Source organism: Lepidochelys kempii, chromosome 24 (genome assembly GCF_965140285.1).
Source record: "Lepidochelys kempii isolate rLepKem1 chromosome 24, rLepKem1.hap1, whole genome shotgun sequence".
NCBI classification, from domain to species: Eukaryota; Metazoa; Chordata; order Testudines; family Cheloniidae; genus Lepidochelys; species Lepidochelys kempii.
Window position 1 is genome coordinate 3,121,805 of NC_136403.1, and position 26,142 is coordinate 3,147,946.

Below are 26,142 nucleotides of genomic sequence, written 5' to 3' on the forward strand. Positions count from 1 at the left end.
TCTACTTAAGGCCAGAATGGAATGATTGTTCTGTTTAATCAAAAATCATGTTGCTGCTATCAGGGCTTCAGACATATTTTTAAGTTTTTTTTCTTCTTCTTCTACATGCAGATTTAATGCTCATGCTGTTTTCAGAAGGTTGCTTCACTGATTTTTTTTCTCCCTCCCCCACTCAGTATTTATTCCTCTATGAAGAGAGAAATAAACCTTCTCCCCGTTCTCCTCTCCAAGCTTTTTGTTCTGAAGCCGATCGCTGGCGAGGCTAACAAACAGCTGCCTCTGTTGTCTGTGCCTACGCCACTCCATAGATGGCCAATAGGTCTCCCTGTGGACAGTGCAATAAGCAACCCTCCTATCACGGACTGACAAAGGGAAAGGAGAAGCAAGGGGCCAGGCTGGAAAGCAGAGCAGCAAAGACAAATTTTCCACGCTGCTGCCAATGCTGGAAAACACCAAAAGTCACTTGACTGACAGCCCAAAATTTGTTCTGGGTTTGGGATGTTTTAGTCTCTCAGAAATCCTGGTTGCCAGCAGCCTCGCCTAATCAAAAGGGTGAAAGCAAGGAAATAGCCCTCTGAATGTTTCCCTGTCCTTCTGTAATCAGCGAGTGACTCAGTTAACCCCTGTGCCTCTCTTTTTTTAAGAGAAACAGGATTGAGAAGTCAGGACTTCTGTCACCCATTAGATCTCACTCCCCTCCCAGGACATGAGGCAGCAGCCCCTGGTTTCTGTTCCCTGAGTGAATCACTTCCCCTGGGCCTGAGTTTCATGATCTGCAAGCCGGGAGAGGATATTGTCCTGGTGCATAGGAGCATGGTGAGACTTGATTCATTTCCATTTATAAACTGCTTTGAGATCCTGGCAGGGACTGTACTAAAGAAGGCAAAGTATTTGTGATTTAACACGTAGCTAGCACTGGTGAAAGGTGTTAGCTTGCTAGCTGTGACCAATGCAATCCTATATTTACCCATGATCAACACGGGGCAAACCCTCGTCACTCACAGTCCTGGTGTGGAAGGGGGGTGAAATTGTATCCCAAAACCCACAACTAGCATGGAGCCCTGGGTTTTCAGGTCAGAGGTGAAGCCAAAGGACTGGATAAGCCGTGGAAACAAAGACTCATCTTACTGGGAGCAGATTGGCTACCCAATGGCTGTCAGCTGTTACGCGCTCAGTGCGGCTTCATGGCCGTGACCTAGCACTGGAACAGCTCATTCTCCTATTCCCAAGCCGTTCCTTCCCTGCATTCATTTAGATTTCACATGTCTCCAGAGGAGGCCGAGTCCTCACTTTGAAACTACCCAGCTCAGTCCCGTTTCGTTCCCCTGGCTGATCTGCTAGCTGCTTTTATAAATCACAGTAGCTGCTCTGTTGTCAGGGCTGCATCTTGGTCGGGGCTCTGGCTTCTGTTGCCAGCTTCTACTGCCCATCCTGCTTTAGCTGTAGCAGTCCTCAGCTGCAGGGATGGAAAAGTTTATAACTCCCCTGATACACTTTCTCTATCATTCTGGCGATTATACACATTAATTAGAGCATTCCTAATGCTAATAAGCAGTGGTGAATAAATGCCTTCCTGGTACCTGACTGCCATGCTTATTCTGTACATGGATGTAGAAAATAATTTGAGTTTTTTGCCATTGACTTTGATTCCCTCTTAGCCTTTGCAATAAACATAAAAGCATTGAAGTTAGAGGTGATTCATTTGTGGTGAGAGGTAAAAATCTTCCAGTGCCTCATGCTGGAGAAAATAATGTAGAAATCCAGAAGAAAAACTAGTCAGCACTTCTGTTTCTCATGCACTTCTATAGAGTCTTTCATTTAGGGGTGTCCCAGAGCCTGGAGGACACTACCACCTACTTCTTATCAGCAGTAGACTTCAAAGCTCTTTACAAAGGAGATGAGCATCAGGGGTGCAAAGGATGGTTTAGTGGATTGGGATGCTGGAGACCCAGTTTCAGTTGGCGGCTCTGCTACTGACTTTGTGTCTGACTCTGGGGAAAGGTGTTGGCAGGATAAAGTCCATTAATGAATGAGATGATTGGATTCTACAGTAATGAGGGCCATATGAGTGGCTAGAAATATGAATGACTATGGATTGTTTAATATGCGTCGTGTAGTAGCACAGGCCTTGATGTGCCGGATGTTGTGGGTGTATGCATACTGCAAAGGCAGTCCCCCCTGTCTCCCCCCCCGCCCCCAATAAAAGGAGTTTACGATCAAAATACATGGTGAAAGGCATCAGGTGTGTGCAGCATTCTCCCAAATTTTCAGTTGGGGAAACTGAGGCACTGAGCAATGACATGACTTGCCTAGGTCCACCAGTGGCAGAGCTGGGACTAGAACCCAGGAGTCCTGAATCCCAGTCCTCTGCTTTAACTGTGGGACCACACCACTTCCTACTGTTCCCTGCCTCTGATTTGTGTCAGTCTTTTCAGGACATGGTCCAGCTTCTGTTTCTGCTTGATCTTATGCTACAGCCGGCTGCGTTCACTTTAGCTGGCACCACAGATCCAGCCTTGCCTTCTCTTCAGGAAGATGAAGCGTGCTGGAGAATTCCCTTGTTCCAAGCCAGTTTGCTTTGATAATTAGGAAAGGTGGCAAGGGAAATTATGCAAAGCACATGGAAAGTAAATAACTTCTCTGCAGCAGGCTCTGTGGCAATGTCTCGCCTCCTCTGAAGCGGCTGAGTGTTCTGTCTGGTCACAGTTTAGTCCCCAGCTGTGACTTGCGTAGCTGAGTGAGGCACAAAGTGGAGCTTTGACTATGTTGTTTGCGTGGGGGCTCAGTCCATCTAGGGTTGGGCCAGGAATGCTCAGCTGTCCCTAAGAGCATCTCCCTGTCTGGTACTTATACAGATCCCATCACTGGAGTGTCTGTGCATTTCACAATTTTTAATGTATTTATCCTCACAACCTCCTGGGAGGCAGGGCAGGACTTTTACCCCCATTGTACAGCTGGGGAAATTGAAGCACAGAGAGAGAGAGAGATCAAGTGACTTGCCCAAGGTTGCACAGAGTCTGTGGCAGAGGATGGAATTGAATTGAGGTCTCCTGAACCCCAAGCTTTCACCCTAACCACTGGCCCATGCTTCCTCTCGAGAACAGGAGCAGAGGAAGTGCCAGACTGGACCCACTGGTCTGAGCCACTTAGTCCAGGATCCTGTTTCTGATAGTGGCCAGCGCCAGCTGCTTCAGAAGAAGGTGCAAGAACCCCACAGTGATGAGATAACCTGCCCCTAGGCAGTGATCCGTCCTGACCCTGTTACTGCCCAGTAGTTAGAGAGTTGGTTCACACCCAGAAGCTTGAGGGTTTCTCTCCTTCCCACAAATAGCAAAATTAAAGCCTGTTTTAACTCTGTGTGTTCTTGCAGTCAATACTAGGGTTCGGTCCTCTTTTTAAGTCTCCCGAAGCTCTTGGTTTGCTTGGTGTCCTGAGGCACTGAGTGCCACACGTTAACTTTCCGCTGGGTGCAAAAGTATTTCCTTTGATCATTTTAAAACTTACAGCTTTCAGAGTGGGTAACATAAAAACCTTTGGATTTTACATCACGCTCCAGTGCAAATACGTCTATATGATATGCAAAGGTGGCAAAAGGAAGGGAGAGAGGGGAATGCCAGGCTCTGGATTTGATTTTGAGCCACCCTTTCCGCCCTTCGCTGGGGCAATAGAAATGATGCAACTTACGGCAAGTGTTGCTGAGATGCTGTTTAAAATAAACAGGTTCCTGACGCCGGAGAGCATTGGGGCAGCTGCTCCCTGGGGTGGGGGGGTTGTCTGTGCACAGTGCTGCTGTTTGCTGAGCAATGTGCCTCTTCGGGGGAGCGGGAGGGGGAGGGCGGCCCTGCTACTTCATGCCCAGTTCTTTAGATGCTGGCCTGAGGGCCCAGGAGAGGGGATAGGCAGAGCTGGGGGAGGGCAGGCTCCCAGCCTCTGCCCTGCCCTGGAGGAAAGGGTGGGCAGGTCAAGCTACATTGCTCCTGCTGAGAACTTGGTTGAAGGGGTGGGGTGTGAGGTGCATTCCCCTCCTTGCCATCTACTAGTAGCTCGATTGTTCCTTCCATGCATGCCCCCCCCCCCCCGTGTCCAGTACCCCCACCATATGATGAGTGGGTGGGGCTCAGGGCTGAGCCTACAGTGTAGTTGTAGCCATGTTAGTCCCAGGACATTAGAGAGTGGAGTTCGGGGAGGTCACGTCTTTTACTGGACCAACTTCTCGTGGGGAGAGAGACAAGCCTTTGAGCCCCACATGGCTCTTCTGCAGGCTGGCAAAGGTACTTCCAGGTTTCAGAGTAACAGGCGTGTTAGTCTGTATTCGCAAAAAGAAAAGGAGTATTTGTGGCACCTTAGAGACTAACCAATTTATTTGTTTAGCATAAATAGTTAGCACGTATTGTAAGGGACTGTCAGCGCAGAGTGGCCCGTGGACACCCCTGCAATCATTGGACAAGAAGAGGGGGTTAGTGGGTTACAGATTGTTGTAATAAGCCATAAATCCAGTGTCTCTGTCCAGTCCATGATTTTCAGTGTCTACCAGAGTTATGAATTTAAGCTCCCAGGTTTCCTTTGAGGATGAGGACCGAGAGGTCAGACACAGAGTGATCGCGTGTGAAGCGTGTTTTTGTCTTGTATCGTTTTCCTGTGAGAGTTCATTCGCGAGCGGGGTGATTTGTATGTCTGGTGTCAGCCACATAGTGGTTATCGGGGCATTTAGAGCACCGGCTGAGGTACCCCACGTGTTCTGATAGGCATGTGTCAGACCGTGGATCTTGAAAGGTGTGTGGATCACTGCAGCAGTGGGGATATGCCTGCAGGTTTTGCCTCTGTTGTTCTAGCAGGGTCCGGTGCTGCTTTGGGTTGGTGTTTCTTGGTCTGGGGGAGCTTGCTTCTGATGATGAGCTTGGCGGGTTTGAAGGCCAGAAGAGGGGCTGATTTCAGGATGGGGCTCCCCATTGAGTATGGGTTGTGGTTGTTTGATGATACCCCGTATGGTATGGGCTATCCCTTCTGGGACAAGCATAGCATAGACTGTAGACCGAGCTCTCCTCGTGCCCAGAAAGGGCAGTAACTCAGTGGTTGCCCCCTCCAGCTACCGTATTCCCCTCTCACCGGCTATAAAGCACCATCGCTTGGCCAAGTTCACCACTGGCGGTGCTGGGGATAGAACCCAGGCGTCCTGAATCCCCATCCTCTGTGCTTTGCTACTTGCCCACATATCCTTCTGCTGTGCTGCCCCAGGGCAAGTTTCCCCCCACTTCTATTGTGCCCCTTTACCCCTGCCTTCTCCTGAACCCTCCTCCACAGGAACAAGGGGGAGTTCAGGTTGCATCACCTTTGGCAAGAGCTGGGATAAAAGGACAATTTGACAGACATCCCACCCAAAGGCTGCCCTAGGACCTCCCAGGAGCCCCAACTCCTCTGCATGCCCTCCCTACTTCGAGGGTGCCCTCTGCTTGGGTGACCCCAGCTGCTTGCTGCAAAGAAGGGGTGACTCTCCAGAGGCCACTCCTCCTCCCCCGCCCTCCATAGCCACTGTTTTGGGGTCACACAAGCAGTCCCGGTTTCCGATCCTTGGGCTGGGGGGCCCGGGAGAAAGGCAGCTAAGGGGACAGCTGGCCATTGCAGGCCCTTCCGTGGAGCATTGTCGGCCTCTAGCCGCGTCCGACGCCCCAGGAGGAAACCCCGGCTCTGCCAGGCTCCCCTACCCTTTCCACCCCCACCCGCCTACTCTCCCCCCCCCACGTGTTTATTTCCTTTTCCCTTCTGACTCTGCGAGGGGCTTCTGCACAAAAAGATGCTACTGACTGTCTCGACCTCTGACCTCAGCTACATCCCTGGAGGCAGAGGAGTGGGGCTGAGCCCAGAGAGGAGGGTTTGCAGCTGCCCTGGTGCCCGGGGGCAGGGGAGAGAGAGACAATCAAGAGAAGAGAGGAATCAAATAGGAAATGTGCATCTTCCTAGCTGCCCGGGCCTCCCAGCCCCTAGAACTTCTGGCTCCGGGAATATAAAGAGACGGGGAAGTTAATGAATGCCCAGAACAAAGCCAGGCCTGTTTTGGCTGCTCTGATAAGGAAGCACTTTAGGAAGATGGGGGCAGGGGGAGAATCAAAATTGGTGCCTCTAAGTTATTAGCTTATTAAATTTTAAAAGCAGCTAAAATGAAGACAAGGCTGAGCTGTGGAATTTGGAGCTGGATTTCCAAGGCGCCCCGCTCTAAGGGCAGGAGCGGGGAAAGTGGGCAGCAAAGATGAGCAATGCCGGGGCCTGGGGCAGTGGTTAGAGCTACTCATAATTATGTGAAAGGCTCAAGGATATATTAGTGCAAGGCTGTTGCCTGCATCTCTCTAAAGAACGTCCCTAGCCCCTATTACCCATAGCACCCATCTCTTTAATGGAGTTAGCATCCCAGCAAGGCAGGGCATTGCTACCAGTCCTGCTTTACAGGTGGGGAAACTGAGGCGCAGAAACTAGTTCGATGCCTTTCAGGAGGTGGGTGTATATGATTTGCCCAGAGTCCCACAGGAAGTCTGTGGCAGAGCAAGGAATTAAACCTAGCTCTAGTCAGGGGCTCTAACCACCAAGCCATCCATCCTCTGGTAGTGGACCGGACAAGAACTAACCCACGGCCATCTCTGAATGCCCCTAGGTCTTTTCCCATCTCTGGGAGAGACACACAGTTGGTGTGAGCTTCACTGAAACCAGCTGAGGATCTGGGTCCTCTGATTTTGTAAAAACAGAGACGTAAAAACAGCAGAAATCTTTCCAAGTCCTCAGCTTTGTTCAGAGCATCTTCCCTGGTTAACACAGCCTCCTCTGGGGTGGAACACTGCAGCTGTTCAGCTCAATGGCTTTATTATGGAGCAGTTGTACCATAGCAGCAGGGCTGAACACAGCCCATGCTGCCTATGTGTACTTATTTGATTCCCCCAGCCCAGGCCATGAGCTTAGCAAGTGACGACAAGAACATCACCCATTTACCAGCACTTCACAGGCATGAAATGACTTCACGGGCTGGCTGTCCCACTAATTTATTCTCAGCCCTTTGACAGAGGACTGAAAAATTTGCTAGCATGAGAAACAGGTGACATATTTTACCAGCTACCAGGGTATTATTTAAGCCAGGGCTGGAGCCTGGTGCATGCTAGATCATTGCCTAGTGACAGGACTTGGCAATATTCCCCCCAGGTGTTCACATTTCTCCTGCTCAGTGTCCCATATGCACTCTGCCAACGGCATGCATTGCGCCCAAGCTTCCTCCCTGTCATATGGATCTGCAGGGATGCTGCTGCCTTTAATTTTAATGCTGGAATCCAATGTCTGCATTTGGCAAACAGCGTTTGCAGGTAGCCTGCGTTGGATCCCCTACTGATGGGCTTGGGACTGTCACGCATCCCCAGGCTTCCTTCTGATGAGGAAGGCTGGTCTGATGGTTAAAGCACTGGCCTGGGGATCGGCGTGCAACTCTGAGCTCTGCTACTGATGTCCTGTGTGACCCTGGGCAAGTCATTTAGGAACCTAAATACCTTTGAGAATCTGGGCCTTAGTCTCCCTAAGTCTTGATTCCCTCTCTGTTCTGTGGGGATAATAATCCTGCCTTTGTCTATGTAGATGGTGCAGGGACTGTCCCTAACTGTGTACATGCAGCACCCTGCACAACGGAGCCCTTAGCTGCAGCCATGCTATGGATAATAAGTGCTAGTGATGGGTAGAGAACTGCTCAGATACAGTAAATAAACCTGGAACAGGGAGATGCGCAGAAATCAAGAGAAAAGAAACAGCTAGAAAAAATACAAACCTGACCCGGTTTGCTCTTTACTTTTACTGTGTTGATCAGAAGTTTGCACATCCCTTGTGCCTTTCATATGAGGCGCTTCAAGAACTTCACAGACATGGACTGACTGAATTTCACAGCCACCTGCCTTGCCCCACCCCCATGTGATGCTCAGATACTGTGGTGACAAGGAAACTAGACTGATAGAGATAGGTAAGTGTTGTCACCCCCTTTTTACAGCTGAGGGAAACTGAGGCACGGAGAGCCTAACTGGCCAGTCCAAGTCATTCAATGAGTCCCTAATAGAGCTGGACGCAGAACCCAGGACTCCCAGGTCCCCTGTTCCAACCACTAGACCCCATTCATTCCTGGCACTCTTGGCCCAAATTTTAAAGATATTTCTGTTCGCTGTGCTCAGTGTCACGACACCTAGCTGATCTCATTTTCAGAACAGATCTAGCCATTGAGGAGTCTAATCCCAACAACCATCAATAGGATTTGAAGTGCAAAGTGCCTACATCCCTTTTGAAAATGACATTTAGGCTCCTAAATCGGTTAGGCTTTGCGACACTGAGCACAGCGTCACCTAAATACCTTTAGAAATCTGAGCCCTACTCCCATGCTCTGATCCTCTGTGGTATCTATCAAGTAGCAAGTGAGATCGAACTGAGCGAGGTGAAGCAGTGGAGCTAAAGGGTGAATATCACAGGATTCAAAGTACGTTGGCTGGCACCCAGCCTGCATCTAACTCCCACCATGTGTTTGCAATCCGGCTCTGAAGATTACAAATAGGAACCAAGGTCCCTGCTCCGTCTACCCCTGCATCCTATCTCTGTCCGTGGCCAGAACCAGCTGCTTCGCAGGAAGATGTCAGAACCCCACAAACGGCCCCCACATCCAAACCAAACCCTACCTCTGACCTGCCTCTTCCCCGCCGAATCCTGGAGTGTATGAAAATGAAGAGACCAGTTTTCCAGCACCCTCATTCCTTGTGTCATCGGCCACAGCCATGCAAAGTGGGTGCAAAATGTGACAAAATCCAAATCATTGTGGTGTGTGTCGCTTTGCGCACTCTCTCTGTCCCCATACACAGCTGTCTGTCTATCTGTCCTCATACACTCCCTTTTATCTGTTGCCCTACACCCCTTTCTGTCTATTTCTCCTGATACACACCAGTCTATCCCCATACACTTCTTTCTGTCTATTCCAATACTCACCCTTCTATCTATTTCTCCCGTAGTGTTTTCATTCACTGTAAAGGAGCAGGCAGGTCAGGTTTGGTCTGGTCCCTCATGTATGTAGACTCTCTATTCCTCAGGACTCTGTTAATGATGGAATATTTTCCCGAACCAGGTTTAGGAAGAAGGGAGACATTGATACTTCCTGACATTTACTATTTCAAATTGGATCCCTCCCACCCCACCTCCATGGGCGTACCGCCTGCAGCCCGATTCTCCATTGCCCTCTGCCTCGTGTTATTGTTCACGCCTGCACGAAGTGGGTACAAGGCGCTGCCCGGTCCCAACGGTGGCATTTCACACTCACTGCGCACTGATGTTAATGAGGAGGTGAGGTGCAGGGCAACGGGGAGGCCTAGGCTGTGTAGCCCCGAGGAAGGATGCTGCGTATGGCACAGGGCTCTGTGCCACGCAGGTGATCTCTCCCCATCCCTGCCAGCAGAGCTTTAAACAGTGAGGTTGCTGGGGCTAATCAAGATAGACTTGCAAACTAAATAGCAGAGCCACATCCAGAACAGCAGAAAGGGAGAAGCAGATGGGCAAAGCGAGGCAGGGAGCTGCTGCTAAATGGATTGATGGAGAGGCCTCTAAGAGAGACTGATTGGAGAGGGACCCGCTGGAGGAAGGGGCCGGGGCAGCCACGCTGCGATGGGGGCTGGGGCGCGAGGACATGGTGGGGAGGGAAAAAGGCCTGCAGATAACAGATGCATGGACACAAAGACTGGAATGGGAGAGAGGGACAGATGGACAGGCAATAGCGAGAGTCAAGAGAAGAGAGGGATCTGAACGTAATTAGATTGGATCCGATTATGACAGACTCGATTAGAGCAATATTATGATCAGGAGCTTCTGTCGCTATTTGGCTTTTTTGGGGGGGGGAACAAAGCCAGGGAGCACGTAGGGAAGGGGACAAGTGGGGACAAGGGGAGCCGGGGCGGATGAAAGGAAACTTCTCCTTGGGAAAGCTGTCAGCGGTGGCAGTGACAGATTGTCTGGTTATCGAGTACCGGGGCCGTCTGTCACCGGCCGCTAACAAAACCTGCACTCCATAAAAGCCAGGGAGACAAAGGCGAGGAGGGGAGAGGGGTGACGGGAGCCGAGACCTTCTGTCACCAGCCAGACGAGCGTGCCCAGGGCATGGAGAGAGCTGTGCAGAGCAGGGACCTTCTGTCAGGAGCTGGGCGCGCACGCATGTAAACACCCCTGAACCTGCACACACGCACCCCCTGAACCTGTGTGCACGCACACACCCCCTGCACACAACTCCCCCCCCACAAATATTAGTGTGTCATACACACACACGCATGCGATTGCACAACCCCCCAAAACCGCTGGTGCACAAACACATGCATCTGCAAACACAGAGACTAACACATCTGGAGACATTAACACACACACTCTCAGAAGCACACACGGAGGTTAACACACACACACACGCAGGATTTAGGGCCAAGCAAAGAGAAAGAGGCTCTCACACCTAGGCCCTTGGGCTTTTACCACCCAGAGACACCCCGCAGACTAGATTTGAGGGTGAAAGGGAGAAGGAGACAGCAGCTGTTAGACTCTGGGCACTAGTGAGCGAGAGGCCGGGCTGGATTCTGATCAGCAGTGCCGGTGTAAGCCCACTGAGGTCAGGTCACTCCGAGAGCAGAATCAGGGAGAGGCAGATGGTAGGATGAAGAAGGTGATGGGGGAGAGCTGCTCGGAAGGGGCAGAGCAAACCCACCCCTGCTGTAACTGCATGGATCTCGGAGCAGTGTCGTGGACGTGAATCCAGCCCCAACTTGGGTGTGAATTCACAGGCAGGCCTGTTGCTGTCCCCACTGCCTGTGGCCTGGGAGGTTGGTAGCTTCAGGGCCTGATTCTCTCTCCCCCTAGGAGCTACGGTTGGGGCCAGCAGCCCTCGTGCTCCAAGGCGCAGGCTGATCACCGCAGCATTGCTAGCAAGGTCTGTGCCACCCCTTGCTCCAGCCATAACCGCCATCCCGGTTGCACTAAGCACTCTGGGATAGGTGCTCCAGGACTACCACCATGCACCGGCGCCTGGCAGGCACGTGAGAAGGGGGGGTGTCAGTCACCAGGCAGGAGACGACTCGCCTGCTGTAAGGAAATGTGAGAGCCAAGTGCCGCATCCCTGCCATGCGGTCCTCACTGGGCTAACCAGGTACCATTGCCCCCTCGTCATCCAGTGCCCATGGTGCTACAAGGCAAGGGGCCTTAAGGGGGCCCTCACCCCTACGTGGACAGGAGCTAACTTGCCTGCACCATAAACACTTGCAAACAAAAGCGAGGGCCCCCAGAGAGGAAGGGTGGGCTACTGTTTAAAGCACCAGAGCAGGACTTAGCAGCTCTGACACTGGGGGACCTTGGGCAAGTCCCTGCATTCCTCTACGCCTCGGTTTCCCCTTGTGTAAAATGGGGATAGTAATTCTGCCTATCCCCCACTGCCTGTCTATCTTTCTTGCCTGTATAGAGTGTGAGCCCTTTTGTGGCAGGGACTGTCTCTTACTCTGTCTCTGCGCAGCACCCAGCCCAACAGGGGCCCTGATCTCTGTTGAGGCCTCTAGGCAATGATTTAGGTTTCCAGCGTCGCAGCGTAAAAAGCTCCGCAAGTCAGGCTTGCATCCGCTCCAGCACCTGAAGGGTTAAAGCCGTCTGCTCTCCCTGACAAGCACGAGCCAGTTTGGGTCCCCAGTGGGTTTGTACAATATGTCACCTCATCTCCTGCCAAATGCTGCCTCTTTCCTACCTCCCTGAGCCCCCCTCACACACACAGCCCCAGGGGTGGCCAGGGTAGCACTCTCCGCTTGTGGTACCAGAGTTGACCTCAGCGGCTCCATCTTTGCAGCTGATCCCCGGCCCCCATGTCCGCCAGTTGAGGTGGGCAGTTCTCCGAGGGTCCGGAGGGTTTCGCCCTCTTGGAAACGTTACCAGGGAAGCAAACTCAGCGTTAGGAGCAGGGGGCCCTGTAGATCTTCAGCCACCCGGAGCCCAAGCCCGGCCTCGTCTGAGATTCGATAGAGGGTTGGGCACCTTCTCTTCCCTTTCCCGGTTGTTCTTCATTTCGAATCTGGCATGAGCACACATTGCACGGGGGAGCCTAAACTGTTCCTCACGAGCTGGACCCAGCGCAGCTGTTCCGTGCAATCCCAGCAATGTCGGGCAGAAAGGGCCCTCGAGAGGTCATCCGCCTAAAGGCAGGCCCTGGTCCAGAGTCTGTCCTACCTGTTCTTAAAAACCTCCAGTGCCGGGGAGACCCACGGCCTCCCTTGGGAGCTGACTCCAGTCCTTACCCATCCTAGAAACAAGCCCCAAGCTTCTACTTCAGACACCTAACGCCTTCCCTGTGCCCCTTAGTGACCCCGTCTCATTCCCCCTGTCAGAGCTAGGGCCTGATCCTGTGGAAACCCCTTCCTCGCAGGCTGGTGGGTTTGTAGCACTCAGCCCTGACACTCTAAGCCAAGTTCCTCTTGAACCACGGACTTTATCTAGAGGGTCTCCTAAGCTTGGAAAACGATTGCTCATTGTAGTAGAGTAGCGCCTACCGGCCCTGCCCCCCTTGTGACAGACATGGCGCAGCTGGAGAAACAGTCTGTACCCTGAAGCGCTTACAATCTAAAGGCAGGGCAAACGTAGGAAGGGATCTTATCGACCGACGGGGAAACTTAGCCACAGAAAGAGCAAGTGGCTTGCTCATGGTCACACAGGGAGTCAGTCTGGGGCAGAGCTAAGGCCTGAACACAGCTCTCCGGAGTCCCAGGCCACTGCTTAAACCCCGTCATGGAGCTTCTCCCCAGCTCCAAAATACACACGGCCACACCCCATCTCTCGCAAGGAGCTTTATTTTCATAAAGAAGCAAGTCAACAAACAGCAACACAATCTTTTAACCCAGTCCTAACGTTCTGGTTTCATCTCCGGGCCCTGAAGGGCGTCTGGCCGCTTCCCAGTTCTGACCAGTTCTCTAGGCTATGGCCCTGGGCAGCTGGCCGCTTGCTCCAGGGGGACCCACCACTGGGGCTTCCCACCTCACACCCCGCAGGAACAGCCTGTCCCAATCAATTCCCCCTCCCTGGCCACTAGCAGCCTACAGGCCAAAGTGTAGCCCAGCCCCTTTAAGTGGCGGAATTGGATTCACCGGTTCTGCTCCAGACGGGATGGGCCCGGTTCTACTCACAGGGGCCTACTGCCCCGTGACAAACCCCAGCACCAAACTCACCCAGCTCACTGGTACCAGAACCATGGCACTGAACAAGCCGGCGGCCCATGGGAGCTGTGATCTGCACTGCCCTGGGGCAGAGTGGTGTAGAAACAGGCGTGGAAGGCTCCGATTTTGATCGGGGAATTGTCAGTGAACGTCGATTTCGCCCCGCGCGCCCGAACCGGCGGAAAAATATTTCCATCAATAATGGTTGAGATTTACAGTGAGGCAAAGTAAGCAAAAGGCTGCCTGAGAACTTAGGAGGGTCTCCTCTGAGGCAGCTGGCTTTGTATCTTTTGAGGTGCGACGGTGAGATGCGACGTTGCATGGGTGGCAACGCAGTGCAGTGTGGGTAGGTAGCCCAGGGTGGCTAGGTAGCCCAGGGTGCCTTGCTCTGGGCGGTGAGAATTCGGGGCGGGCCACTGGGTCTCGGCTACACAGGACGTTTGTCTAAGGCCTGGAGGAAGCAGTCACCAAAGAGAACACAAAGTAGAGAGACCCTGACACTGACCTGGGGCTATCAGGAAGCCGAGAACAGAGCAGGCGTGAGATCCCAGGCTAGCTGCCTGCGTCCCCTCCTCCCAGGGCCTGGGCAAGATGCCCAGAGACCATCCCACCATCAGCTGCAGAGATAGGTAGGGCCCGGCTGGCATCCTGGCAGGGAGAGAGGCGCTGGCCCCTGGGGGTGGAAGAGAGACACAAACAGGAGGGGCAGGGAGTGCAGAGAGAGAAATAAATAAATATGTATGTGGCCCATCAGTCATGGGGAGAGGGGAGTGCGGGCAGCAGCAGGCAGAGAGTGTGTGTGGGTGTGATGGGCATGTGGTGTGGGTGTGGGTCATGAGAAGAGTGTTTGTGTGTGTGTGTGATGGACCTGCGGGGGTGATGACAGGGCTTAATTTGTAAGAAAAGAGGTGCCGGGCTCAAACAATTTTTTTACATTCATAACAGATGCAGCAATCCCAGAGGTGCCAGGGCTATGAACTGCCGAGCCTAGAGGTGCCGGGCTCAGCCCTGGCAAGCCCTGGCACAACTTAAGCACTGGGTGTGTCATGCGTGTAGTGTGTGGTGGTGTTGAGCGTCTGTGATATTTACAAAAAGAACAGGAGGACTTGTGGCACCTTAGAAACTAACCAATTTATTTGAGCATGAGCTTTCGTGAGCTACAGCTCTGTGATGTTTATGGGTGTGATGTTTGTGTGTATGTGATGGTTACAGGGGGCGATGTGTTTGTGTAAGCGCATGAGTGTGTGAAAGAGAGAGAGCTGGGCATGGGTGGGGGGTGATGTGCACACATGTATCTATGTGAGGGTTAATTTCAAGGTGCTGTTGCCACGAGCTCATTAGGCAGATATTGTTTTTTAATCAGTGCCATAGCAATGGTGATGCAAGCTCCTCGCCACCACCTGATCCCTCCCCTGCCCTCCCCTCCTCTCCCTGCAAACCCCGAGACCATCTGCTAAGACGGGGCCCCGGACTGGAGCTTGCCCAGGTGTGTGTGCCCATCACCTGGGCACCTCCTGACACCGCAGCAAGGAGAAACCAGCCCCTGGGGTGCACTGAGTGGGGACTGGAAAGGAGGGCGGGGGTAGAAAGGAAACCCCAGACACTAATGGGGAAGAAGGGGGAATAAGAGATGGGACTGGGAAAGGAGGGATGTTCCCAGTCAGCAAACTGGGGAGCTGCAAGATAGATAGATGGATGATGGGTGTGTATGGGGCTAGATAGATAGATAGATTAGATAGATGATACAGGGCTAGTTAGGTAGATAGTCCAGGGAAGGGAGTTTGTGGAGAGACTATTGGTATTGAGAGCAAAGTAGGAAGGATTTAAAATGAGATTTTAAAGGGGGGATCTGAAAGAGGAGAGGACAGGCCGCCTGGCAGGGAGGACGCGGCTTAATCTAACCACCCAAAAGATTCTAGTGTGTTGTTAAAGCACTTGTGAACATGTCGTATGGATATTTGTATGTTAGGAACGGCTGGCTGGCTGGCTGGCTGGCTTTCTTACCCCATCAAACTTTCAAAATCTATACACGTGCTTTAAAATCAATCCTCCACTGATGCTAATGGGAGCCTTGAGTTGTGTGTGAGGCACATCAACATCCTGTGCTTGCCTGCCTTACACACCCGCACACCCTCGCACAAAAAAACACAACGTACAAACTCACATGCGCACACACCAACTCAGGCACACACACACAAGCATATGCACAAACACACACGCGTAAACGTACACGCACACATATGCACAAAGGCCCGCTCAGTACTTCACACCGACTGTCTGTCGGAGTGAATCCTCAGGCCAGGTTCTGCCGGGTGGCCAGTCTCTGTGAACGCAGCATTATCCGTTCAGTTTCTGTTCCAAGCACTGTCCCCTCTGGCCCACCCCCATGCAGAGGAGAGGTCTCTGTTTGTTTCTCTCTCCCTCTCCCCCTGTCACACTCCCCCCACCCCAGTCTCTCTATTTCTCCTTTATGAAATATGCATGGTGAACAGATGTCTCCTTCTCCCTCCCCACCCCACTACCTCCTTCTTCCCTGCAGGACCACATCCAACCCCACCTCCCCTCCCAGGGGGGCTTTAACTTCCCTCCCAGCCAATGGGATCCCCTCTGCTTCTTTTAATATTTATGAGGGGGAGCACTGGAGTGGCCAATAGGAAGCCTGGGGTGGGAGGCAGCATGCTAGCTTGGGTGTGTGTATATATAGTGTATGGGCCGCATGCTTCAAGGTATGTCCATATAAATGTGTAGCAGCCCGTTTGCACCTCCGCATGTCTGGGCCCCAATGACAGGATCACTCCCCTCCCCGGGCCCATCCATCAGTGCAGGAGTCTGAGCACGCAGAGGGGAAACTTTCTTCCCCGTCAATGAACGAACGAGCCAACCAGATCCTCAGGGCTGGGATTATTCGGGCTTCGTCCTGCAAGCAGAGAAAAGCCAGAGGAACTTCAGAGATTGAGGATGTCGTCCGGTTAGGGGTAAGGCAATTGCTTGAGACGGGGTGAGGTGGGCATTAGAGATACACTGATAGATTGCGATCAGATTCATTGCTGAGGTACCAGGTGGTGACATACTATGGTGATAGATAGATAGATAGATAGATAGATAGATAGATAGATAGATAGATAGATAGATAGATAGATAGAAGGGGTGTCTGGGGATAGATAGATAGATAGATAGATAGATAGATAGATAGATAGATAGATAGATAGATAGATAGATAGATAGAAGGGGTGTCTGGGGATAGATAGATAGATAGATAGATAGATAGATAGATAGATAGATAGATAGATAGATAGATAGATAGATAGATAGATAGAAGGGGTGTCTGGGGATAGATAGATAGATAGATAGATAGATAGATAGATAGATAGATAGATAGATAGATAGATAGATAGATAGATAGATAGATAGAAGGGGTGTCTGGGGATAGATAGATAGATAGATAGATAGATAGATAGATAGATAGATAGATAGATAGATAGATAGATAGATGGGTGTATGGGGGATAGATAGATCATTCCATATAAATTTAGAAGGACAATATTCAAGACAGAGAATTTCCCCACCCACCCTCTGTTAGCCCTTTGATATAACCTTTGGCACACACACACTCACTTAACTTTGGAGAAGTCGAGAGGGGTTTTTTGGGTGTTGTGAGGGCTCTACAAAAGAAACCTTAGATCCAAACACCCCATACTCCTAGGCTGGCGGGGGGAGGGGGTCCTGAGTCCAGATACACAGCTTTGGCTGTCCAGGGTCGTGGTGCCTGTCACAAGCAGTCACGGGCTGCATTCGGTGACACTGCACTCGGAGGCAGGGAAAGGGCCACGCAGGGAGATTCTGGAAAGGGGAAAAAAGGTTCTTTGGTCAGAATTTTGTTTTAGATTTTAATGGTCATTGAATGTGACAGCTGGCTCCTGCCCCACTTCCCAGGGCGAGGGGTTCTCAACCCAGGCTTTTGCAGCAGCTAAATCGACCGGAACACTCAGTTTGCGTTTATTGCAGAGAGAAGTGAAAATCTCCCAAGAGGGAAAGTCACCGGCGTAAAGCATCAGGGGCTTGCAGGATGGAGTAGCTCAGACAAGCAGGCAGTAGGGAAAGGAAGCTGTTTAGACCCAATTCTGCAACCTGTACTCATGCGAGCAATCCTGGGAGTCCCGTGAGTCAGGACTTGATTAAGGCTCCTGCGTTGAGCCCCAGGGGTATAAATCATTGTCCCTGCCTGGCGTTCACACCCAGAGGCCTGTCTTGCTAGTCATCTCACTATAATAACAAAGGGCCAGACCCTTGGCTGGTGTAATTGGGTGTAATTCCACTGACTTGGATGGCGCTATGGCAATTTACACTCACTCAGAACCTGGCCCGGTCAACTTGATTCCCATCTCGCGGGTTCCATGCAGAGGGTTGGCAAGTGAGGACAGGGCCAGCGCTCCTGGAAATGTGGCTGGTGATTATTCTGGGGTGGGGTCAGGGAGGTGGAGGTGGCGTACCCTGCCCCCACCCCAGATCCTATTGGCCACTCCTTTTTCATTAATCGCCTCCCCTGGGTTTGGGGCTGGGGCTGGGTGTTTAAAGCAAGGCCTGCGTCAGGGACGTCGTCAAACCATTAAATTGTGGAAGGGGAGGGAGGTGTGTCAGCGTATGGAACGTTGTATGTGGTTATATTATATCCTGCAACATCGGGGGGGTAGAACAGTGGAGCATCTAGACCTATGGACAGTCTGGGGAGGGGGCAAAAGCCCCACTTGCCCCACAGCAAATGAACCCCCCATATTTGTGTCCTCACCCATTCACCCCTGTGCAGGAGCAACAGAGCCAGGCTTCACTGCAGCCTCACTTCACCATCACCGTGCACCTTGTGCAGTCACTCACACCAGCTCAGAGCAAGCGCTGGGCCCCCCTGCTTTGCACAGGGTGCGAGGCACAGGGCGACAGACAATCCCGCCCGCTGTCTTCAGCACACTGATGCTGGTGTCCAACTGGCCTAAGCGAGCGGTGGGGCAGTCCCAGGGCATCAAAGTCCACGGTCCCGGGGAGCGCGGGGCATGGTTAGAAAGGGACGTAGGTTTGACAGACAAGTGTTACGGGCGCCAATCCAGCATGAGTCCACCAAAGCCAGGCAGCTGCTCTCAGGGGCTGCAGAGACCTGGCTGCAAGGAACACAGCCCTTGCCCGAGGCAGAAGAGTGAAGCACCAGCTCCCTCTAAGCTCGGTACTGCTGTCCAGGGATGTAAGCACAGCCATCCGGGGAACCCTACCTGCTCCCGTGGCTTGGTGATGCTGCAGCTCTCCATGGACAGCAATTGTGAGCCAGGAATGTGAACTCTTTGGGGCAGGGACCATGTCTCGCTCCATGTGTGCCCAAGCGCTCGGGAAGGAAAAGCAGCTCCCGGCTGCCCCTGCTGCACACAGCCCTTCCCTAGCTATTACTCACTCTCCCAACACACTGCTTCCAAGGCCAAGTGGGGAGGGAGGGGTTCTGGTCTCCCCTCTCGGGCTTAGAAGTGGGAGATCGGGGATGCTAGTTCTGTGGGAACATCCTTGAGAAAACAGGAATGGGAGAGCAGCGGAGAGAGAGAGAAGGGGAGGTAGGGAAATGGAAGAGAAAACAGAATGGATACTCACTTAACTTTGGAGAAGTCAAATTGAGAGGGGTTTTTTGGGTGTTGAATTAGACAGGCACAGCGCACACTGGTGATGGGACAGACACACACAGAATTTAAACACATGCCGACGCGCTCAGCTGGATTGGGGCCTTCTTGATTGACACCTGAACGGAAGCTTCTGGGCCTTGCCATAAGGAGGGTAAGTTACGAGTGGATTGCACAGTTTGTAGCTCATTGCACAACCCAGGGGATCCCTGCTTCTCTCCAGCCCGACCCCACAAGCTCTCTGGGTGTCCTTCTCCTGGCCCCCTCTATTCTAGAGAGTCCCAGCAACGCTCCCCAATCTCCCACCATTGCAGGGGTTCTGTGTGCTCCCTGTTTCCCCTTCCTCCCAGATCAGGGTCCCCCAGCTCCTCCCCCATCACACACACTTCAGGGTGCAAAGCTCAGAGCTTTGAGGGAGAAGGGGGCATTGGATCCAGCTACAAGCAGTGCCCGAAAGCAGTTCCACCCGAAAATGGTTCCATCTTTGCTCCCCGAACCCTCGACCTTCGCTAGAATAACTTTTAATTTGTTTTTAATTAAAATGTGCAGGATGAATGAAATAATTTGCTTTCTGGATTTTTATTTTATTTGGTACAAGATTTCTAGGTAACATATTTGACAGGTGTTCCCCAGATTGCAGTGTAAGTGTGTGTGTCTCTGTGTGCGTCTCTGTGTACATTTGTGTGAGTTTGGCTCTGTATATGTATTTCTCTCTCTGTGTGTGCACACGTGTGTGGGCGAATTACTGTGTGTGTATATGTGTGTGGTTTTGTGTATATGAATTTGTGTGTGTGTTGTGTGCACATGCCTGTTTGGATGAATTATTGCGTCTGTGTTTCTCATGTGCGTGATGCTGTGTGTGTGTGTGTGAGCGTGTAGGTGAATTACTGTGTACATATGTTGTGGGTTTTGTGTGGGTTAATTTCTCTGTGTGTGATTTTCGGAGTGTATTTTTGTGTGTACAAATTTCTGTGTATATACCTGTGAGTTTCCCTGTGTGTGTTTGCAAATGTCTTTCTCCGGGTGCATTTCTACACATTCATGAGGCTGTGTCTGTACATGTCAGTCTTTTAAAGTCTGACTCAGAATATTTCTTTCATTTCATTGCCTCTGTTTATCCATTCTGTTTATTCACCCATTCGTTTCAGTTTCTTATAATCATATGGCTTGTTAGAATTTGAAAGCATCTTGCCATGTGCAAAAGATGTTATACAAGAATAATATTTTATACACATCTATCTATCTATCTATCTATCTATCTATCTATCTATCTATCTATCTATCTATCTATCTATCTATCCCCAGACACCCCCTCTATCTATCTATCTGTCTATCCAGTGTACAGTTTCCGCTAGCAGTGACAGCTCTCTCTAGCTCTTTCTTTCTAACCCCTCTTCATTCCACTCACTCCAAACTTTGTTTCCCTTTCCCCTCCGGCTCTGCCCCTTGCCCGGTTCTGTCTCAGCCTGGTTGGGAGGGGGTGGGTCAGGCCCGGCCTGCCCTTTCCCCAGACCCACAGTCCCTGCTTTGGAAGCATCTGTGTGCGACCGGGGCTCTGCAGAGCACGGCTGTGAAGGCAGCGGAGGGGGGGGAGACAGAGAGCCAGTGTTCCTGGCCTGCATGCAGAGTCCCGGGGGGAGCAGGGAGCCAACTTCCATTTGGACACGTCAAGCAAAGCAGCTGTGTTGGGTTCCATATGTCTGGGGTGCCAGAATCCATGACATACGGGCTCATTTAATATACAATAAGCCCCCCCCCACCCCCGCAGTCTGTCTTTTCCCCGCTCGCTCCAATCCACCACCTGTCATCTCTCCAGAGAGCCAGGAGAAACGGCTTCCATCTAGTCCCACAGCCTCTCCACAGGCTCCCCCTCTGGGCCTTTCCCTGCAGCCACGGGCTGCTGCAGCCCCTGAGTCCCTGCCCCCCACCCACATTGCTGGCAGCCATTGCTGGGTTGAGCTGTGTCCGTTTTCTGCACTGGGAAAGAATGCTTTGCTGGCTTGTGACTGGAACTGTTTGCTGGTCCTAAAGGGACAGAAGAATTAAACTTACTTTCTTTCTTGCTTGCTTTCTTTCTCTTTGTTAAGTGGGAGCAGAAAGTTAGTGAGAACTCCTTTGTTTCTGTTTTCCAGAGCACTTTGGAAGCATTTGTAGAGACTAACATCTGAAGAAGGAAAACCACGTTGCACAGCGTGCCGAAGACAGGCCCTGCAATCGACTCGCGCACATAGAGGAGAGATTTATTTATTTAATTTATATATTTATTGGAAATTTATTTAAATTATTTATTTGGAAGATTGTTGGTCGTGTGACTAATTCCCTGGAGAGAGGAATCAGCTTTGAAATTTCCTTGGAAGGTTTTTTTTTTTTTTGATGATGATCATGTGAACCAGAGAACAAAATATTAGAAGCAGAGCAATTTTATTTTGGAAATCTATCTATCTATCTATCTATCTATCTATCTATCTATCTATCTATCTATCTATCTATCTCCAGACATCCCCTCTATCTATCTATCTATCTATCTATCTATCTATCTATCTATCTATCTATCTATCTCCAGACACCCCCTCTATCTATCTATCCCGATACACACCCATCTGTCTATCTATCCATCCATCCTTTGAAAAGATGATGCTCAATTCAGACCAGACGGAAATCGACGTGCCCCCGTCTCACTCAGAGACAGAGTCAGTCTTTAGCGACTGTGGTGGGGGCGGTGGCCGTGGGGCCGGAGTGGAGGAGGCCGGCGGCATCGGCTTGTGTGCCCAGTCCCGGCTAGCTGAGCCGGGCGAGGCTCTGAAAAAGGACCTGCAGCACCTGAGCCGAGAGGAGCGGCGGCGGCGGCGGCGTGCCACGGCTAAGTATCGGACAGCCCACGCCACGCGGGAGCGCATCCGCGTCGAGGCTTTCAACATGGCCTTCGCTGAGCTGCGCAAGCTGCTGCCCACCCTGCCCCCTGACAAGAAGCTCTCCAAGATTGAGATCCTCAGGCTGGCCATCTGCTACATTTCCTACCTGAACCACGTGCTGGACGTCTGAGCCACCGAGCCCACGTCCGTCTGTCCGTCTGTCTGCTACATCTCCGACCTGACCTGCGTGCTGGACGTCTGAGCCGCCGAGCCCCCGTCCCTCTGTCCGTCTGTCTGCTACATCTCCGACCTGACCCACATGCTGGACGTCTGAGCCGCTGAGCCCCCGTCCCTCTGTCCGTCTGTCTGCTACATCTCCGACCTGACCTGCGTGCTGGACGTCTGAGCCGCCGAGCCCCCGTCCCTCTGTCTGTCTGTCTGCTACATCTCCCACCTGACCCACATGCTGGACATCAGAGCCGCTGAGCCCCTGTCCCTCTGTCCGTCTGTCTGCTACATCTCCGACCTGACCCACGTGCTGGATATCAGAGCCACTGAGCCCCCGTCTCTCTGTCCGTCTGTCTGCTACATCTCCCACCTGACCCACGTGCTGGACATCAGAGCCGCTGAGCCCCCGTCTCTCTGCTACATCTCCCACCTGACCCACGTGCTAGATGTCTGAGCCACAGAGCCCACATTCATCTGTCCATCTTTCTGCTACATCTCCTACCTGAACCACTTGCTGGACGTCTGAGCCACCAAGCCCACATCCATCTGTCTGCTACATCTACCTGAACCACATGCTGGACGTCTGAGCCACTGAGCCTACGTCCATCTGTCTGCTGCATCTCCTACCTGAACCACGTGCTGGATGTCTGAGCCAATGATTGTCCATCTGTCTGTCCGTATTTCTCTCCATATCCTGTCAGACGTGTGAGCCACCAAGCCCATCTCTGTCTGTCTGTCCATGCATTTACCATATATCCTACCTGACTACTTGCTGGAGTCTGAGCCACCGAGCCTACGTATCTGTCAATGTTTCTGCTACATCTCCTATTGGTCATCTGAGCCACCAAGCCTACATCCATCTATCTGTCTAGCTGCTACCTGAATCACATCCGGGACATCTTGAGGCTCCGAGCCCATGTCTGTCCACCCCTCCATCCATCTGTCTGCTCCATCTCTTACTGGAACCCCGAGCTGGACATCCAAGCCACAGCAGCACCAACAGCCCTGGGATCTAGCCCATGTGTCTCTCTGCTCTTTCTTCTACCTGAGGCATGGCCTGGATTGGTGAAGTGCCAACAGCAGGAACATTTCAGGCCTTTTTTCTGTTGGCTGCGTTTCTCCCAGCTGGCACCATATACTGGGCTCCCAAAAGGCCCTGTCTCGAGGGGCTGCCACGCCACCTGAGCTGACGCCCCCGGCACCCCCCAGATCTAGGCAGACAAGGAAGGGAGCTTGACCCCCTGTGAGCTCTGGCATTCCTTGCACAGCCGCAGGACTCCCGGCTTTTCCTGCCCTGAAAAGAAATACCAAACATGCGGCAAAAATGGAAGGCATAAACCTTGTCCTCTGTCATGACCCCATCCCTTCTCCAACTACCACAAAGACCGGATCTCAATCTCCCAATACAGTTCCCACTTCAGCATCCCAAAGGTCAGAGTTTGCTCCCATTGCAGTTAATAGGCTCCAATCTCCATCGTCCTGCTGTTGTTTATACTGGTGCAAAGTGAGTGTGAACGGTGCCCATCCTGACTCAGGAGTGTTTTGCACCTGCTTTGCACGGGTATAAGTGACTGGACAAGGTGGACAACAGGCAATCAAGCCCAGTGAGTGTTTGATGGCAGCAGGCTCTGGTCCCTAAGGCTGTTTCATGTTTCCCAAAATAGATGCCCCTAGTAAGAGGGGTCAAACTGGGGAAAATGTGGTGACTCTCTACTCAAGCTCCAGATACAATTCCAAACTACACCAACAATCTCAGACAACTGGATTTGTCTGCTGTAATGATCAGTGCACAGTGAATAAGTAAGGCTGACCTCTACATTGCCATCATTAGCCTCCAGAGTGAACATCCTGTTGCAGTGAATGGGAGTAGTTAATTCACACCTCTCTTAGGGCTTCAGGCCTCGACTCTGACTCTCGTTTGTCATGCACCTTGTGTTGTCATTAACCCCCTTTCAAAGCAGGTGTCAGGCCTCGCCTCCACTGGGATTCCAGTCACTAGTTTTAACCCCTTCGTGAGACACAATTTACCCCAACAGAGCACAGTTTTCACCAGTGCAGTTTATCCAGGGCCTCCCTAGTGTAAACTATGATCTGCGATGGGTTTGCGCTGGGGCAGCTCCACCTTAGAGGGATCTGTGCTCCCAGTTTGCACTGGTGCAAATGACAACCACGGGGCTAAATGAATGGGAACTGGGTGACCAAACCCCACAGGCAGCTGTGACGAGCTCAACCCAAGCCGTTGACCTATGGGGCTGCTTGTCTTCTCATGCTCCCTGTTGTAAATCAGGAGCAGAGAAGCAGGCCAAGTGAAGGCATCCGCAGTCAGTGGGGGATTCCAGCCCCCCACTGAAGCTGTTGCACAGAGCAGGATCTCTCTCTAGTCCCCTCCTGGGAGTCCTGGCCCCAGCCCTGGGGGTCAGGCGGTGCCCTGCACTTCCCTAGGACCCAACCCCAGCCGCCCAGCTGAGCAAATCCGTCCCCCCTTTCCAATGGCAAAGCCAAGCCTCGGTTATTGTCGGAGAAAGAGAATCTGATTGGTAGACGTTAGAAGCAAAGAGAAATGGTGTTTGACCAATCCGATCGCTGCATGAGCGAACTGTAAACAAAACCCGGGGCCTGCCGCCAATCGAAAAGAGCTGGCGCTGACGAGTAAACAAGCATGAACTTTATGGGTCTGAGCCTGCAAAAATCCACCGATATATTGGCTTCAGTGGGATCATTCCTGTGGCTACGGGTCTACAGGGACAGAACATCTATTTATCGTCAATCGCCATACACATCTATCTGTCTCCATACACACCCATCTATCTATCGATCTGTCTATCTATCATCTATCTCCATACTCCTCCATCTAATCTATCTGTCTGTCTATCCTCAGACACACCCATCTCTATCCATCTATCACAATACATATCTTTTTATCTACATATCCACCCTCCCGCTCTGTGTCTATCTGTCTATGATCTTATGTCTATCTGTCTCTCTAGGCATTTCACCACAGTCACTATAGCTGAACCTTTCCAGTTCCATTTGAGGGTTCAGATGAAATTCAGTGGACAAAACTGATGAAAAGAGGGTTTTTTTCCCAACACACTGTTCTAATCAGGTCTTTTGGGCTCTGTTCCCAGCTCTGCCGCTGATTCACTGGGGTGAGCCACTTCCCTCCTCTCTGCCTCAGTTTCCCGCTTTGTATAAACAGGGAGAATGCTACCTACCTCGGCCTCATGCAAACTCGTCAGCGAACGTCCGCCATGTGCTTTGAGATCCCTGGATGGCAGGGCATTATGAACAGTGAAGACAGGGACGGATTTCCCATCCACACGCAGTTCAGCAGGGGAAGCGGATGGACGGGGAGAGCAGGGCTGACCCGCCACCTCCTTCACTCATCAGTCACGTCTCTGTGCCACAAGGCTATTTATTGAATTAATTTATTGATAAATGTTGCTATTTATTTGTGGGTTTGTGCACTTTTAAAAAAAAAAAAGAAGTGAAAAACAACTGTGGAGGGGAAAATAATCCTTTGTAAATAACATGCCCTTGTGTGTGTGTGTGTGTCTTGGCTGTTTAGAATGTGTGATGATTTATTATTTATTATTGCCTAAGAAAGTCGGAGAGATGGGGAATGGAATTAAACTGTGCCACAGAAAAAGAGAGATCTCGGCTTTGGAAAAAAGACTCTTCCCTCTTTCTTTCTTTCTTTCTTTCTTTCTTTCTTTCTTTCTTTCTTTCTTTCTTTCTTTCTTTCTTAGTATCGCCGTCTTCTCTTTCCTTTTGCAGCTGGGTCATTTTGCGAGCAGTAATGGCCGGTTGCAGCTACGCCTGTTAAGACTGGCAGGTAATCGAATCTCATGCTCCGAGATTCACATGAAATGATCACAGCAGGGGGCATGGATTTTCCTCCTGCTACACACAACTGGCAGAGGGCGCTGATCCAACGTGGCAAGACGCCGGCTCACACAGGGTCCAGGTGCATCATGAGTCGAGATGGGCCCACACCTTGAACCTGGATCGGAACTGGAGGGCTCACAGAGGGTTTCTGGGGTTCTGTTGCAGGCCTATTTCTACCGTAATTGTGGGAATTTTGTCTCCCTCTGAAGCATCACCTGTTTATGGTACTTCTCTGCCCCTCCCCCCATCACTGTAGCATCTGGGCATTGTACAGATGGGGAAACCGAGGCACCGAGAAAGAAGCTAAGTGAT

The 26,142-nt window shown here is 51.6% G+C and overlaps 1 protein-coding gene across 2 annotated transcripts; it reads left to right on the forward strand.

Annotated features, from left to right (window-relative positions):
* The first annotated feature begins 15,952 nt into the window (after window positions 1-15,952).
* NHLH1 (nescient helix-loop-helix 1) lies at window positions 15,953-25,588 on the forward strand. 2 transcript variants are annotated; one of them, XM_073323212.2, is made up of 3 exons: window positions 15,953-16,186; window positions 18,887-19,016; window positions 20,995-25,588. In XM_073323212.2, the coding sequence occupies exon 3, from the start codon at window positions 21,494-21,496 to the stop codon at window positions 21,902-21,904; it is 411 nt and encodes a 136-aa protein (XP_073179313.1). In that variant the 5' UTR covers window positions 15,953-16,186; window positions 18,887-19,016; window positions 20,995-21,493; the 3' UTR covers window positions 21,905-25,588. The 2 variants fall into 2 exon arrangements, with proteins under 2 accessions (XP_073179313.1, XP_073179314.1); XM_073323213.2 differs by lacking the exon at window positions 18,887-19,016.
* Window positions 25,589-26,142: the final 554 nt, after the last annotated feature.

Excerpts from the sequence above, each read along its gene's own strand:
- NHLH1 (XM_073323212.2), top strand. The coding sequence starts at position 21,494 with ATGATGCTCAATTCAGACCAGACGGAAATCGACGTGCCCCCGTCTCAC.